The sequence below is a fragment of the Hippoglossus stenolepis genome, chromosome 13 (genome assembly GCF_022539355.2).
Source record: "Hippoglossus stenolepis isolate QCI-W04-F060 chromosome 13, HSTE1.2, whole genome shotgun sequence".
In the NCBI taxonomy this organism is placed as follows: Eukaryota; Metazoa; Chordata; class Actinopteri; order Pleuronectiformes; family Pleuronectidae; genus Hippoglossus; species Hippoglossus stenolepis.
In genome coordinates, this window is record NC_061495.1 from 12,674,260 (window position 1) to 12,690,372 (window position 16,113).

The following is a 16,113-nucleotide window of genomic DNA, read 5'->3' on the forward strand; positions in this document are numbered from 1 at the left end:
CCTCCACCAGCCAATCAGAAATAAGTTGAGTCAGACGTCCTACATACATACATACATACATACATACATACATACATACATACATACATACATACATACATACATACATACATACATACATAATACCATAGTAATTATATGTATGTATTTCTAAATTCATTTATTTGCTTATTAAAATGTTTCATCTATTTCTATTTTGGCAGTTTGGTTCCGCCACATTTTTGGCCCTCCTCTCCCACCGTCTGTTGCCACAGTGATTATGACGCTACAGGCTCGCTCAGATTAGCCGATTAGCTAACCGAGTGGTCGTTTGTCCAACAGGTAAACCGACCACAGGTTGTTGACGTGGATAAACTAACCTGTGGGATTTATAACCCGTGGCCATGGCGTCTGTGTTAGACGCTCTGTGGGAAGACAGAGACGTGAGATTCGACATAACAGCGCAGTAAGTTTACGCTGAACTCGTTTCTCCATCCTAGCAGCTGGTTAGCTCAGCTGCGCTACACGGCCTGCTGCTAAGAGTTGTTTCCCCAATAACTGTGTGTCCACGGTGTTTATGAAGAGCAGCCATGTGGTAGATGTGAGTATTATAACTGTATAACACGCCGACCTGTCTATCAACGTATCGCTGTTCACAGGCAGATGAAAACTCGTCCAGGAGAAGCGCTCATCGACTGCCTGGACTCCATAGAGGACACGAAAGGAAACAACGGAGATCGAGGTCTTTGACGCTCTCTGGACAACTAGTGTGTGGCCGATCGGAGACTTAATAACCGACCGTGTCCGTTTTATCTTACAGGACGATTGTTGGTAACGAACCTGAGGATCATCTGGCACTCGCTGGCCCTGCCGAGAGTCAATCTGTGTAAGGTTTCACCAACAGCTGAATATTTCTGCCCTCTCTTGGAAATGCAGGGACATTAAATGACTCTTTTAAAACAGTTATTGTCAGAGGTTAGATTTTTTGGGGGGCCTGTGCACCCACTATTCAGTTTTCCTTTTAGGATGTACCTCCTCCAAATTGTAATATTTATAAGCAACAATAGTTCTGAATAATTAAACAAAAAAGTCTCACAAACTTAATGAGAAATGTAAATGCAAATCTCTTTTGGTTTTCAGCTGTGGGTTACAACTCTATCATTAACATCACAACAAGGACAGCTAACTCAGTAAGTAAACCTTGTTTAACTGTTAAGTATTTTATTATCAGATATTTTATTGTAATATTATGACATATAATTACAAATAATCTTGTTTTGCATATACTGCATTGCTTGAGATGTTATGGGCACTTCTTAAATGAAAAGAAAAACTGCCTCAAGTTTTGCCAACCTCAACACCATTTTATTTGAAGTATATTAGTAATAAAGGCGAATGGAAATTTAAGAAATGAATGCTCTTTTATAGAAACTGAGAGGCCAAACTGAAGCGCTCTACATCTTGACAAAGTCCAACAACACACGATTTGAGTTCATTTTTACAAATGTGGTTCCAGGAAGTCCACGGCTCTTTACTTCTGTCATTGCTGTACACAGGTAAAACAAAGCTGTGGAAATATTCAATCCTCTTACATTTCTACTTAAAATACATTTCCTACTAAATGTCTTTCCCATGTTTTGTTTTGTTGCAGGGCCTATGAGACCTCTAAGATGTACAGGGACCTGAAGCTGCGAGCGGCTCTCATTCAAAATAAGCAGCTGAGACTTTTGCCCCGGGAGCAAGTGTACGATAAAATCAATGGAGTTTGGAATTTATCCAGTGATCAGGTACTGGTGCTCATCATGAAATGTGTCTGTTGAAAGAATATTTAGCATTTACACGTTCACGTAATGTACAGTTTACCTGTACAGATTAAACCTGGATTAGCTCTACATATCTTAACAGTTACTCTACTATGCAAAACCCAAATATTTTGAGATTGTGTACTTTCAATTGTAATAATCATCGTAATAAGCAGTATGACTGTAACAAAAGTAAACAATGTAAGAAATTTTCCAAACGACATTAACTGCAGACTTAATTAAAGGTGTCTACAGTTTGACTCTTATTGCTGTTGTTAATTTGATTGGTAATAAATAAATAAATGTGAGTTACTGGATTGTACTTACTCCTCTGCTGTTGGCTTTCTTTCTTTCAGGGTAATCTTGGGACTTTCTTCATCACAAATGTTCGGATTGTGTGGCATGCCAATATGAATGAGAGCTTCAATGTCAGCATTCCTTACCTCCAGATTGTAAGTATATAACACTAAATATCAATAAAGATCCAAGGGTCAGACTTTCTATTTAACATAACTCATAGTTTAGCTTTTAATAAACATTATTTTTATTCTCACAAACAGTTTTCTGCTTCTTTGTTGATAAAAATATTTTTGAAATGATATCTCTATAAGATAGGGACTAGATACTATAATGTAGACAGCTGTAACAATCCCATACCATCCCTGTTAACATGTTTCATGTCACAACCCCTGTACATGAGTTGCTACTATTTATCTTTCTCTTTCAGATTGAGACTGTGTATGTATTTTATTTTTTATATTGTCTTATCTGTCTCTCTCTCCCCCCCTCAAAGTGGTCTATCAGGATAAGAGACTCAAAGTTTGGCTTGGCTTTGGTGATAGAGAGTTCACGTCAGGTAAACTTGTTTTTGAGTGTCATTCACCTCCACTCATCATGAAACAAAGATTGAATACTAGTAATAGGAGTCCCTTCTCTGATCAATTCACTGGTAATCGACAAACATGCTTTGTCTGTTTTGGTTTTAGAGCGGTGGCTACGTGCTCGGATTTAAGATTGACCCTGTGGATAAGCTTCAAGACGCCCTGAAGGAAATCAACTCATTGCATAAGGTTTACTCTGCCAACCCTATCTTTGGAGTGGACTATGAAATGGAAGAAAAGGTAGGAATATCTGACTTTCAGAAATCTCACTGACCCTCATCAGTATAAAATTAAAACTGTAAACACACCAACTTTAACATTGTCTCAAATATGATAATGTCATTTTTACAAGTGGATTTATTTTACCTAGACCCTCAATAATGTTCTTGATAGTTTTCCATATGTTCAGCTGATGTTGTTGTCATAGCACTGTTTGTCCTGACTGTGATTGCAGCCCCAGCCGCTGGAAGAACTCACCGTGGACCAGCCCCCTGATGATGTGGAAATCGAGCCCGATGAGCAGACTGACGCTTTCACTGTGAGTGTGTCTGTTGGCCACCACAACACTCCTCTGGGAGTCAGTGGTTTACTTTTCAGACTCTCAGAATAGCTGTGAGCTAATGTTCCTCAGCTTAATGAACAAACATGAATTTATGTTGCCTGGTGCTCCTGTTTGTATGGGTGGAGCTCATCAGACAACAATAACCTATTATCACCGTTAGCGGCCCAGCTAATTTCACTCAATATGTTTTTGTTGTTTCTGTTTGTTTGCTTTCAGGCCTACTTTGCTGATGGCAATAAGGTAAGATGTCACACAAATAATTAATAATGATAATCATCATCCTTAAGTATGTTGTAGAATATGCTAAACTTAACTTGTTCATTGTTTTTCCAAAGCAACAAGACCGTGAGCCAGTTTTCTCTGAGGACCTGGGCCTCGCCATCGAAAAGCTAAAAGATGGCTTCACACTTAATGGACTGTGGGAAGTGATGGGCTGAAATAATGTGCATGTACATTGTGTAATCATTAAGAAAATAATGTATTTATTTATAGCTATATTATATACAAACATAATGACAAAATACAATATCATGTGTGAATACTTTATTCTGGAGTCATTTGTATAAAGTATATTTTATTGTCATGGGTAGAATGTGAAATATAATAAAGTTTGTACAGTTTTAAAGTTAATAAATAAATGTATTTAAATAAATAATGTAGAGTACTTTTTTCACAATATTTTGGTGTTTTTTCAACAATATGTTTGTTGAGTTTTGATAAAGTAACAAAGCAAACAAAAGATAAAATATTTTTTTTTAAGTAAAACAATATTTAAATATATATATATATATATAATGACATAAACATACATATATACACATAAGAAATGTCAATTGTAAACTCATCTACATTGAGAAATAAAAATATATAAAAAAATGTGTATAGTACAAAGATTAGTAAAATACAATACAAGATGAATAAGGTTAGAATTATCTTAAATAAATAATTTGATGATGAAATAATTAATGAAATATAAAATAATAGATAATAAAATAAAATAATAATTAATAAGGCGGGGTAGTCCTCTGTAAACATACTCACAGTTACACAATATTTAGTTTTTAAATATGTATCAGACAAAATTCATTTGTGTGGGGAAGGAACACAATGATCTCAACAAAGCGGCACAAGTATTTAAAAAATGTCAAAGGAGGACAAACTGTCGCCTCCTGCAGCAGCAGCTGTTCCCTGTCCCTGTCCAGGATTGTGACGCACTCCACACTTAGTATCTAGAAGTACCTAGAACACACTGGATTGTGGTAAATACCAACCATATTCATCATCATGTACAGTAGAGAACATGGTCCTGACATTGTGTTAATAAGTGTGTGGTGCTTTTACTATGTACTTTGCTGAAATTCTTTTAAGAATATATTTTTATTAGTTAGACCAGAGTGAATCAAATGAAAAGATCAGAGGTTATTTCTGTTCGCCTGTACAACAATGTTGTCACTAATCACCAAGGTGACAAGGCCGTCACAGTTGTTTCTGCTCTGTGACAGCTGTGTGAGCTCTCCGATTTGGCCAAGCTGAATACTTTGTGAATGGGGTGGTTGGCTATATTTAGAGGGGCACAGTTATATTGAAGTGGCCTCAGACCTGACTGCCTATAGTTCTGTCTTCACAAGCTGGGACAGTCGGTCGAGAACTCATCTGCTCATCCACTCCTTGCCCTGAGAGAATGGATCCCCAAGGCATGAAGGAAGATCTGCGTCTGTTTCAGAGCACCCTGCTGCAGGACGGACTCAAAGAGCTTCTGAATGAGAACAAGTTAATCGACTGTATCTTAAAAGTTGGAGACAGGAGCATCCCCTGCCACCGGCTCATTCTGGCAGCATGTAGTCCTTATTTCCGGGAGCTTTACTTCTCTGAGGATGGCAAGGATGTGAACAAATCTGAGTTTGTTCTGGAGAACGTGGATCCCGATGTTATGGAGGCGATTGTGAACTACATGTACTCAGCAGACATAGACATCAATGAGAACAACGTGCAGGATATTCTGGTTGTTGCCAATCGCTTCCAGATCCCCTCGGTGTTCACGGTCTGTGTGAACTACCTGCAGAAGCAGCTGTCAAAGAAAAACTGCCTCGCCATCTACAGGCTGGGACTGATGCTGAACTCCGTCAGATTGGCAATAGCAGCTCGTGATTACATCGCAGATCGGTTTGAGACCATTTCCATGTATGAGGATTTCTTAGAGCTTTCTCCTCCTGAACTCCTTGCTATTATGGGAGCGGATGCACTAAACGTAGAAAAGGAGGAGGTGGTGTTTGAGACTGTCATGAAGTGGATCAGGAAGGACAAAGAGAAGCATGTGAAATCCTTGGGAGAGGCTTTCGATTGCATTCGCTTCCGTTTGCTCCCAGAGAAGTACTTCCAGGAAAAGGTAGAGAAAGATGACCTCATCAAGGCAGATCCAGAGCTTCTCAAGAAAATCAAAGTCATCAAGGAAGCCTTTGCGGGGAAGCTGCCCGAGAAGAAAAAGGGAGAAGATGGTGAGGAAGCAGAGGAGGAAAAGTTGCCCGGCTACCTGAACAACAGCCGCAGATATGGCATGTATGCCAAAGACATGGTGCTGATGATCAGTGACACTGCTGCCGTGGCCTATGACAGCCAGGAGAACGAATGCTTACTCGCTGCGATGGCTGAGCACATCCCACGGAACCACGTCAGTCTGACATCAAAGCAGAACAACCTGTATGTGTTGGGAGGACTCTTTGTCGACGAAGAAGACAAAGAAAACCCGTTGCAATGTTACTTCTACCAGGTAAGAAAAAATGTGTTTATATAACCAATGTTCCCTTTCGGTCAGTACTCGGTACTACACATTAGAAGACAGGGATTGCGTCCTTGTACCGAGTGTATTGACTGAAAGACAACGTTTAATTTTCATTCGAATATATCCACTTTAACAAATATCTCAAAATGTGTCTTCCAGTTGGACAGTCTTTCTTCTGAATGGATGGCTCTGCCACCAATGGCCTCCCCCAGGTGTCTCTTCGGTATGGGGGAGTTTGAGAATCTCATCTTTGCTGTAGCTGGAAAAGATTTACAGGCTGACGAGTCACATGACACAGTTTTGTGCTATGACACTGAGTAAGTTCAGCCCGTCAAACATTTGGATGTTAATTCAATGGATTCTTATAAAAATAATTTTCTATTCACCTATGCTTTGTTACTTTATCTACCCTTTTTAGAAAAATGAAATGGAGTGAGACGAAAAAGTTGCCCCTAAAGATCCACGGCCACTGTGTTGTCTCTGAGAACGGGCTGGTTTACTGTATCGGAGGCAAAACGGATGACAAGTAAGACCGCAATGCCAGAACATTAAATATAAAGTCATGACACGATTTTCACAGTATGCTAACTCTTATGGGAATCAATTTGTCTCACCCGTAAAGTAAATCAACCAACAAGATGTTTGCATACAACCACAAGAGGTCAGAGTGGAAGGAGGTGGCCTCCATGACGACGGCCAGATCGATGTTCGGAGCAGTTATCCACAAAGGCAGAATCGTTGTGGCTGCAGGCGTCAATGACGATGGACTCACAGCTACATGTGAAGCCTACGACTTTGCAACCAACAAGTATGTGCTTTTATTCTTAAAGTTAGTATGGACCCTATAAACTTACAATGTGTTTTATCACTATATTTGGATATGATTTTGGGATCGCTCTAACATTTCCTCGTAAAAGTAAACACATCATGCTTTTTCAGTTTCTCTTTCCTTTAGTGTGTTAGGTGGGTTTTTGTGTGTCTGTAAAGGAGTTAGTCTGGTTTGGGTCTGTCAAGTTAAACAGCCCAAAGTCCTCAGTAAAGAATATACAGAGGAGTTGCAGCTACAGTATATGAGGAAAGTGATGCGTTTTCTGAATATCAGAGCATGGAAATCTTAATAATAACCTAGATTGAAATTGTGAATCTGAATATGAGCAGATTACGTCTTCTTTGGATGTCTATAATATTTTGTTCTTGTGACATTTTTATCTTCAATTATAGCATTCAAATCAATTTCAGTCAAATATACATAACATTTTTTAGTTGCCAACCTTTTTCGTTTGTGACCCCTCTGTAGTTCACCTGATCTTTAATCGCCAACCCCAAAGTTAGAGAAATACAGAAAAAATAAGATTAATGTGTCACTGAAATATAGTTTTTTTTTCTCTAACTGTCTATCTTAATCTATCTGAATGTTCTGTGTGGGAGTTTTTGGGAGCAACTGCTTTAAATCCACAAAGAAGATAAAAATCAAGAACCATAAAGGGGGAAAGTATCACATTACTACAACTGAGTGCACTGTGTTGCAGGTGGTCGCCCTTCACAGAGTTTCCCCAGGAGAGGACTTCAGTCAACCTGGTCAGCTGTGGTGGGCTGCTCCACGCTGTGGGAGGCTTCGCTGTGATGGAGAATGAGAACAAAGAGTGTGCACCCACTGAAATCACTGACATTTGGCAGTAAGTGTGGATTTTCTTGCATTATACAACATATTTTATTGTGGTAATCAACACGATTTTGGTGACTTTCTTGTACAATAACAACTCTCCTCACATCTTTTCACTTCCTTGCCAGGTATGAAGATGACAAGAAACAGTGGACTGGTATGATCAAAGAGATGCGTTACGCAGCCGGAGCATCGTGTGTGTCCATGCGTCTAAATGCAGCCAGAATGCCTAAACTGTAATAACAGTTCAGGGACACTCAGTTTTCTGCTGTAGAAGAGTACATCCTCAGAATGGTTCATTGTGGTCAAATGTCACTTTAACATATCAGACACGTCCCGGTAACTTGTATTTTTTTCAATATAAATTCTGATCATGATTCATCATCATCAGGCGGTGTTACTGTTATTTGGACCAGAAGTTGTTGTTTCTTTAGGAAATGGTTTGAATAGAAATAAATATCTCCTGTTCATCTGGAAATGTTCCTCGTCTGTTCATCTAAAATGTCTAGTTTAACTCTTCGGCATTAGCAAATCATCGCCCACTCTGACATGTTAGTTTTATGTTCAACCACATTTATCCTTCACTTCCATTTTACAAAATGTCCATGAGCATTAGCATTTTTAACACGACTCGTGAAATATTAAGTCTCCTTACTTAGGACATGAAGCCCTGTGCATATATATTTCAAGACATTATTGCTGTTTTTAATACAAGAATAATAACAAGTCAGATGTCTGCTAATGATGAATGTTGGAATGTTTGTGCAAATTCATATATCATACTAACAAAAAAAACTATCTATATGTTTCTATACAGTGACTTCACACATTGACTCCCACATTTTTGAATGCAGCAAGCAGGAATAATAATAAAGGTGTAATGCAGATAATAAAACCGTCCATCTATCAATTATCCATACCACTTATTCTTTGAGGGCTGCCGGGGGGCTAGCATAGTAATACCAAATAACAGTGAATTATAAACACACTGTAAACTTTCAATTGCCAACAATTATCTTTCCAAAAAAAATTATACAAAACTTCAAAAATATAGAACAACTTTTTTTTTTTTTTTAGATATTTAATACAAAAGCACATCATACACAACCGTTCTTAACATGAATGAGGTAGATTCATGTCAATTTTAGGCTCTTTGACAAAAAATAAGGAGCACTTGATTATTAGTCAACGATATCAAAAAAACTGGTATCTCTTCAGTCATGCTGTAAGTGTTCAATGTAACATTTCTTTCATTCTTCAATAAATACGGCTTCATAAAGAAAGCTCTCTGAATATTTTCTTCTTTAGATATTCCTTCCAAGCATCCTGTGTTGAAAGCTCCATGGAGTTCCATTCAAAGTGAGGGATCTGTAATCAAAACACACACTTATTATTTCACTGTCTGTGTTTTATACAACATTAAACTGGCAACTAATAAGATCCAGTACAAGAGATGATTCATGCAACGTCTACTGGAAATTTGTCTTTTCACCTGAACAACACGATATCCCAGAATCTCAAGGTGTCGTTTTCTCATCAGGGCTTCACCTTTCATGTGGTGGGAATTTTTGCAGAAGCACCTTGAGTCAAGGAAGTTCACAGCCACTCTGAAAGATGAGTAAAAACAGTGTCCATCGAATTTCTGAGTGATTATTCCTGTTGGATATTTCGGGCCGTGTTCTGTATTAGTTACCGCTGAGCTCCGGGTGGCAGCTCATGCTTGTCATTTTCCAGCGACCTCACCCCCCAGTGAGCCTTCCCTCTGTCAGAGATCTGCAGTGTGTTCAGGTTGGTGTACGGCAGTGGCTGTAGGTGTTTGTCCAGAACACATTCAAAGTCTAAAAGAAAAAACAAAGACATGGCTGCATTCCATTCTATCATAGGAATCTGGACTATTTCCCATTCACCTCAATTGAAGTTCTTAGGAGGGACCAGTTAAGCATGTGTTGCCAAGTGCAGGCAAATTTCATTATACAGAAGCTACTCACCTATGGTATAAAAATACGGAGTGACGACAGCTACTTGAACACAGTTAATGCCACCGAGAACTTCACCCAGCATTTTGTGGATCTGCTGCTGCACAGGACTCACAGAGCCGTTCCCTGAGAAAGACATTTTGATTGAGAGTCAGTCGATAGTATAAATTGATTTGAATTGAAAAGTTGTAACCCACCAACTCTGGAAATTATTAGACAACCATGTTACCTTTCCTTTGCAGCTGCTGGCAGTGGCTCTCGTGAAACCACGGCACCTGGAACTCAGGACACTCGAGGCACACGGCGCGATTGAGCTCCATGAGGCGCAATCGGGTCCGCATGTTGAGGGAATCAGGCAGAGCTGAAAGATATAACAAGAAATTAAACTTGTCCTATTGAGAAAGAGTGATGAGTTTATGTTTCAGATGATATTTGAACAGAGAACAAGGAGATGTAATTAAAAGGTTCCTGGAAAACTAAAACATTTAAGCAGTACTTTTCCCATCATTGAAAGAACCTAGAAAATATATTAATATCATGAAATATCCTGGAAAGGATCTCTATTGTCCTGGAAAGGAGTACTTGGAGTATTTTAGCCCCTGACATAGATCGCCTATGTAAACTTCAACGCATAGTTTGTTTGAAATTCACTGTTGGTTAAAAGCTTTGCTAGTGTTATTACGACACATTCAAATTGTTCGTCATTTTGTGTCCAAGTTTAAATTTTGTACGAGGGACCTCCTTGTTTGGATGACTGTCACAATTCAAATAAGGGTCAGGTGACTTTATTTCATAGTTAACAATGATGGATGTAGCCATAACCTGTAACAGAGACACTTCACACACACGTCATGAACCCGGCATCATTAAAAAAGGAGGAACAAAAAATGGGGATAAATGTGTCAATACTGTTATAATATTTGACCATTAGTCATCCTGACCTCAAGTTATTTCTTAAAAAGAGTGAGAACTTGTCCATCATAGCTCTTCTCTGAACCCACTTAGGGATGTATGGCAAAAAGATTTAGGATGTAACCTTAGCCAAACTCAGTGGGACACTATTTGTCATAGTATCTTTGCTTCGTTGTGTTGCAATGAAAATGGTTGAACAGAATTATAAATTCATGCACAGAATGTGCCAATCCCCACTTTGTTGAAGTCAAATGTTCCCTAATTCATCTGCCAGAAGTCCCTGCTGTATGAGGGTCAGCACTTCTGGGGGGAGGTTCACGGCCCGACTGTTGAGGTCATGGAAAGGCAGTTGGACTTTGCACCAACACAACGACTTTTGCGACAGAACTGGACAGAACACTAGACCCTCTATCTACAAACGGGATTGTTATAATAGCATCTCTGAACAGAGGAGGAGGTTTAAGACACTATCTATCAGCCACATACAACGCAGTCCTGACTTCCATCTCCAGGAAGTTTCACTGAAATTCACACCTGAGGACACATGGCTCACAGGGGGCGGGTGGGTCAACAACTCTCAACGACCCACAACAACTCCCAGTGAAACCAACAGCAGGGTGGGTCCAGCCTCTCAGGTAACCTCAACCACTCCTAACGACCCTACAATTTAAATATCTGGGAGTCCCAGCAGTCAGTTAGAACTGAAGAAGCGATGAAAGGTGAAACGTCTTCAAGGAGCTCAAACATGGGGGTCTTGCAAAGAAATGTAAGACCCCCAACATTTAATATTTTCAAACAGATCCTGTGTGAAACATTATAACTGAAACGACCCACCTATACCCCTTCACCCCTTCCCTTCTCCATTAGTGTGTCTATTAAATGTCTGCTTGAAAAAAGTTGAAAATTACCAACTGGGCACATACTTTCTAGTTGGGAATCCAGTTTTCCCAGAAAGTCAATACTGAAGATTTCTCTGATGAGTTCTTCAGGGAAAGAGTCAGCCACAGCCAACGAGTACGCCAGGAGAACCAGCAGATGTGGGTCAAAGGAGCCTGCGAATACACAAAAAGTTGGTGTTAGTGTGAGCTTTAAAAAATAAGGACAAATAAAAGTCCATAATCCCAATATTCACTTACTGATATGAGGAGTGAAACGCTGAATGCACACGTCATACAACTCGTCTGCTTGTGGAGGATCATAACTCAGGACAGAGAAGGGGAGCAGGGTGGCATATGTTGCTGAGTAGTGAATCTTTAAAATGACACAGGAAATGTAAAGTTAATATAAAATCAGTTATTACGGATTTAATGTGGTGTGATGGTCCTTGAAGCACCTTGTCAATCTCTTTAATGGCCACACTGGCGATTCGGTCCATGAGCGGAGGGCAGAGGTGATTCATCCTGGTTAAAAAGAAAGCCAACTCCGGCACACTGGTCCAGTTCATCTGGTCCATCATTCTCTGCAGCGTGACCATCGTCTCCTGCAGCAGCATTTCTTCAAACCACTCCCCTGACACGTACTTCAGCTCCTCGAGCAGCAGGTCGAGCCGGTCGGTGGTCTGCAGCCTCTCGTGGCCGCAGCGGTTCAGAGTCTGCAGCAGGCGGACGTACTTGCTGGGAGTGCCGTGGCGGTAGGACGGATCGTTCCGTACCCACTTGGCGACGGCAAAAGAGATGGTGTTGAGGTCGTTGAGGCTGCACTGCGTCACCACTGCCTCCACGCGCGACTTCACGGCCTCTTCGAGCCGCGGGCTGGGCAGCATGGACAGGACGCGGGTCAGCATGGTCACCTCGTGGGGGAACACGCTGTTCAGCAAAAAGCTGCAGATGTGAAGTGTCATCAGTGTTTTTGTTCAATCACAGTGTTGACAAAGAATGGCTTAAAGAAAAACCTACTTGACCAAAATCCTTCTTAGTTTCGTGAAGAATTCAGGGTTCTGGTACTGCAACAGATAAAGGGCTTGTGTGATTCTGGCCACTTCCACTGGTTTATACACATGAAGGTTCCTCTGGACCACTGATGCAATTCTGTAAAATAAAGCAATAAAATATTTAAGCTTTAATATACTTTAAAAAATTCACAAAATATGTAACATATTTTAAAAATCTGATGATTCTTTACATAAAATACACAACAGCGTGATAAAGATCCCTGAAATTAGATTTTTAAAGAAAAGTAAACAAGCTATAACCTGAGTGGGAGGTTTTACAGTTTTAAATGTTACTTGTTTCAGTCACATATACGCAAATGTGGCAGCGAAAAAACGTGAACGTGTCCAATTACATGACAGCAGGGAAGCTTCATCTGCTGAGGTCGATTGTGTGATCAAAAATAAAAAGCAACGTACAATCTTTTTTACAAAAAACGTACAATCTTTAATTTTTTTCATATATCCTATCCAGGTGCTATAAGGCAGACATATAAACTCACTTGTTCAGTAAGCTGAGGTTCCTGCTCTGAATTTCCTCGAGTGCTTCAGCTACAGCCAGAGCCTGCTGTGCACTGAGCTCATCCGCCAACAGGAAGGCCGTGTTCTCCAGCCTGAATGGATGGAAAGCACAAAGCAGACGGGTGACACTCGAGGACTGCTGTGAAGTGAAGGGGTTGGATTTCCACTGCGCTCTTACTCCACTTATAATGATACCAACCCTTCTCGGATCTCCAGACTGGCCATGGGAGTCAGCGCCACAAACAGTTTCGAGAAGGAGAAAGGATCAGTGCTGGAATCAATCAGTTCGACCAGTCTTTGCTTCACAGCGAGCCTGAAGTCACAGTTGTTGAACTGCAGGGCCTGATACAGCCCCATGATGATGCTGATATTCTCTGCGTCCAGCCGGGGAATGCTGGACAACAGGATCTGGTTGCACTTCTCCAGCAGGGGGCGATGGCTATACTTCATGTTGCGGAGGAACTGCACCACTCTGCGAGGGTTATTGTAATTAGAGGGATCCATGGTGTCCAGGAGTTCATCTGCTTTGCTGACGAAGGCGTCCCGCAGCCGGGTAGACACCAGGGATGATGTGCTTATCATGAGTGTCGTGAGGATCCTGAGAAAACGATGTCAGAGTAAATACACAAATTAAGATGATTCAGATTAATCCACCGAGGAGGTTTTCATAGTCTGTTTCTTAGCAGGATTACACAAAACCTACCTAACTGATTTTACTGGTTGAAGGATAGTTTATGAGCCAAGAAATAACCCATTAACCTTTGGAACAGTTGCAAGATTTTCCCAAATTTTTGGGAATTTCTTAAGAATTAATGCACAGACCTCAATGAAAAGAATCAGGCATATTTAGGGGATCGATATCTATGAGTGTGTGCGATTTAGTGCAGCATGACTGAATTTAAGGGGACGGTTAATTTGTCTGATTTTTGTCTAAGAAACCAACCTGGCATCATCAATGGATGACAACCTCTGATCCACAATACTGGTGATGTGACCCATGAGAGGACTGTGTTGAAGGTGCTGATCACTGAGACAAATGGCAAACTTGGACAGGGAACCCATTTGAAATCTGAAAAATAAACATTTGTAACATCTCATTAATATCAAACATTTCTTTCATAAATCAAATAAAATTACATCTTGGATGCTTCAGTCGTTATTATCAAGGAGCAATGCAGGAAACTTGCAGGTTCCAGCGGGGGCTGGGTAACATGGCCAAAATATTATCAAGATAAATGTGATATTGTTATTTCTTTTACGATTTTTTTCTCCTAAGAGAAGGTTGTGGTTTTGAGCTCTTTACAAAACAGAAAAAACATATATGCACATCTATCTATCTATCTATCTATCGAATTTTTGTTAAATTACAATTGATTAAAATTACGTTGTGGTATTTACTGTTATCGCCCAGTCCTAAGATCAACTGCTTTTCTCTGTTTTATTGCAGATTTTATATATTAGGGTTCAGGACTGTAGGTTGGAAGACAGGTGATGACATCACTACTTGGCTCTGGGATATAATGATGGAAGATTTTTCACAATTTTCTGGCATCTTATAGACTAAACAATCACACGATTAACTGAAGAAAATACGTATTAATACTAGATTAATCAGTGATGAAAGTAATAGTTGAGCCTTTTATTGCGTAAAAACAAATATAAAATAACAACAAAATAGTGTAATATAATCATACCTGTCTATTCTGAGCCATGCTTCAGAAACCAACTGTTGTATAAGGGAGTCATGTGGATCCACATTCAGCCTGCAGGACAAACAATAATACAGTTTCATAAGTCAGATAGATACTCTTTAAGATAATGGTGTCTGTGTGTTCAGGTACCTGAGGAAATTATAAAGCATGTCCACCAGGATGAAATCATCCATTAGGGCGATTTTGTTCTCAGCCAAAACCCGGAGGGTGAGGAACTGTGGGTGGGTCCTGATGAGCTCCACGGTCCTGAGCAGCTGAGGTTTCTCCCTCTGGAACTGCCACAGCATCCCCACAGCACAGCTCACATGGCTCACCGTGAGCTTGGCCTTGTTCTTGCCCACCATGTCCAACACCTGATCCTCGGCCGAGCAGACCCTCAGCTGCTCCAGAACCTGGTCCCGGTTCCCCGTACCCCCGTGGAGGAGCCTACGGAGGCAGGGGGTCACACGCCGGAGGCGAAACATGATCACAGGCCTGGGGCTCCGGGTTAAGTGTAGACTGGGGTCTTCATTGTGCCAACGGTGTCCACCACCACCATCCACGTCAAACTGACAAGCAGGGTCAGGAGTCTGGTATCACTCCCATCAAATCTCAGTGTGGAGCTGGTAGATGTTAGCTGCACCTTGAAGGACCTCTACCAACTGAGAAAAAACACAACAACACACATTGTTTTCATCTAAATCACAATTTCTAACATTGACTCTGGTTCTATAACATTAAAGAGACAAACACCTGACATGTCAGATCTCTCTGAGTTCAGAGGATCTCACCTGCTCTGAAGCTTGAGGAGAAAGACCCACTCAGACACTTCCTGTGACTTTCCTCTGGTGTGGACTGGAGTGGACAGCCACTGACAGCAGCTCACTTCAGTTTTGCAACGAGGTCTTCACGTGGATGAAGAAACAATCAGCTCAGATGACTGAAAGGACCGGACCACCCCTGCTCGCCCTGTTGTGAGCGGTGTCTCTGCAGGTTATACAGATACAGACATTATAGATGAGGCAAAAACACAAGAGTCTCACTAAAATCGCTCATTCAAAGTCAAAATCACCTAGCATGTGTGCTACAGTGAAACACTTCCGTAGCCAGTGACGTAGGAGAGTTTTCAACCCTGGGTTTTGTCTTTCAGGCTGCAGCTCGTTCATCCTGGAGAATGAAGGCAACTGTCAATTTCCGAACATAAACTTTAATACTTTGCTTGAATACCAGTGATTTCCATTTGTATGAAATCTGTAAAATGACCTATTTTCCCAGGCACTAGATGCAACCTCATGCCACATCGATATGAATCTGTTTGCATTTATTGGCTAAAATATTTATTCATACAATTCATACATTTTAAACAAAACCTTCATATTAATAAACTACATTAATGTGACTTATGAAAACCTGTACTGA

The 16,113-nt window shown here is 40.5% G+C and overlaps 3 protein-coding genes across 4 annotated transcripts; 2 read left to right on the top strand and 1 right to left on the bottom strand.

Annotated features, from left to right (window-relative positions):
- The first annotated feature begins 238 nt into the window (after positions 1-238).
- Positions 239-3,876, top strand: bbs5 (Bardet-Biedl syndrome 5). The gene is made up of 12 exons (XM_035174667.1): positions 239-445; positions 639-721; positions 800-865; positions 1,120-1,169; positions 1,408-1,535; positions 1,631-1,766; positions 2,138-2,233; positions 2,575-2,637; positions 2,768-2,902; positions 3,117-3,200; positions 3,441-3,464; positions 3,560-3,876. The coding sequence occupies exons 1-12, from the start codon at positions 384-386 to the stop codon at positions 3,659-3,661; spliced, it is 1,029 nt and encodes a 342-aa protein (XP_035030558.1). The 5' UTR covers positions 239-383; the 3' UTR covers positions 3,662-3,876.
- A 933-nt stretch (positions 3,877-4,809) lies between these two features.
- On the top strand, positions 4,810-8,144 carry klhl41a (kelch-like family member 41a). Its single transcript, XM_035175097.2, has 6 exons — positions 4,810-5,991; positions 6,163-6,320; positions 6,422-6,529; positions 6,626-6,811; positions 7,533-7,679; positions 7,795-8,144. The coding sequence occupies exons 1-6, from the start codon at positions 4,906-4,908 to the stop codon at positions 7,904-7,906; spliced, it is 1,797 nt and encodes a 598-aa protein (XP_035030988.1). The 5' UTR covers positions 4,810-4,905; the 3' UTR covers positions 7,907-8,144.
- A 581-nt stretch (positions 8,145-8,725) lies between these two features.
- fastkd1 (FAST kinase domains 1) lies at positions 8,726-15,814 on the bottom strand. Of its 2 annotated transcripts, XM_035175096.2 has the most exons (16): positions 15,767-15,814; positions 15,486-15,681; positions 14,845-15,356; positions 14,698-14,766; positions 13,947-14,072; positions 13,203-13,601; positions 12,985-13,095; positions 12,450-12,581; positions 11,888-12,374; positions 11,691-11,805; positions 11,478-11,606; positions 9,872-10,003; positions 9,655-9,768; positions 9,360-9,504; positions 9,159-9,273; positions 8,726-9,034 (listed from the first exon to the last, which is right to left on the bottom strand). In XM_035175096.2, exons 3-16 carry the CDS (start codon positions 15,177-15,179, stop codon positions 8,939-8,941), a joined length of 2,505 nt encoding a protein of 834 aa, XP_035030987.1. In that variant the 5' UTR covers positions 15,180-15,356; positions 15,486-15,681; positions 15,767-15,814; the 3' UTR covers positions 8,726-8,938. The 2 variants fall into 2 exon arrangements, with proteins under 2 accessions (XP_035030987.1, XP_035030986.1); XM_035175095.2 differs by having other exon boundaries at positions 15,486-15,791.
- Between the last annotated feature and the right edge of the window lie 299 nt (positions 15,815-16,113).

Excerpts from the sequence above, each read along its gene's own strand:
- klhl41a (XM_035175097.2), top strand. The coding sequence starts at position 4,906 with ATGGATCCCCAAGGCATGAAGGAAGATCTGCGTCTGTTTCAGAGCACC. Across the intron at positions 6,321-6,421 it reads GTTTTGTGCTATGACACTGA|AAAAATGAAATGGAGTGAGA; the intron begins GTAAGTTCAGCC and ends TACCCTTTTTAG. Across the intron at positions 6,530-6,625 it reads GGAGGCAAAACGGATGACAA|TAAATCAACCAACAAGATGT; the intron begins GTAAGACCGCAA and ends TCACCCGTAAAG.
- bbs5 (XM_035174667.1), top strand. The coding sequence starts at position 384 with ATGGCGTCTGTGTTAGACGCTCTGTGGGAAGACAGAGACGTGAGATTC. Across the intron at positions 1,170-1,407 it reads CAACAAGGACAGCTAACTCA|AAACTGAGAGGCCAAACTGA; the intron begins GTAAGTAAACCT and ends GCTCTTTTATAG. Across the intron at positions 3,201-3,440 it reads AGCAGACTGACGCTTTCACT|GCCTACTTTGCTGATGGCAA; the intron begins GTGAGTGTGTCT and ends GTTTGCTTTCAG.
- fastkd1 (XM_035175096.2), bottom strand. The coding sequence starts at position 15,179 with ATGTTTCGCCTCCGGCGTGTGACCCCCTGCCTCCGTAGGCTCCTCCAC. Across the intron at positions 11,607-11,690 it reads GCGTTTCACTCCTCATATCA|GCTCCTTTGACCCACATCTG; the intron begins GTAAGTGAATAT and ends GTGTATTCGCAG. Across the intron at positions 9,035-9,158 it reads TGGGATATCGTGTTGTTCAG|ATCCCTCACTTTGAATGGAA; the intron begins GTGAAAAGACAA and ends TTTTGATTACAG.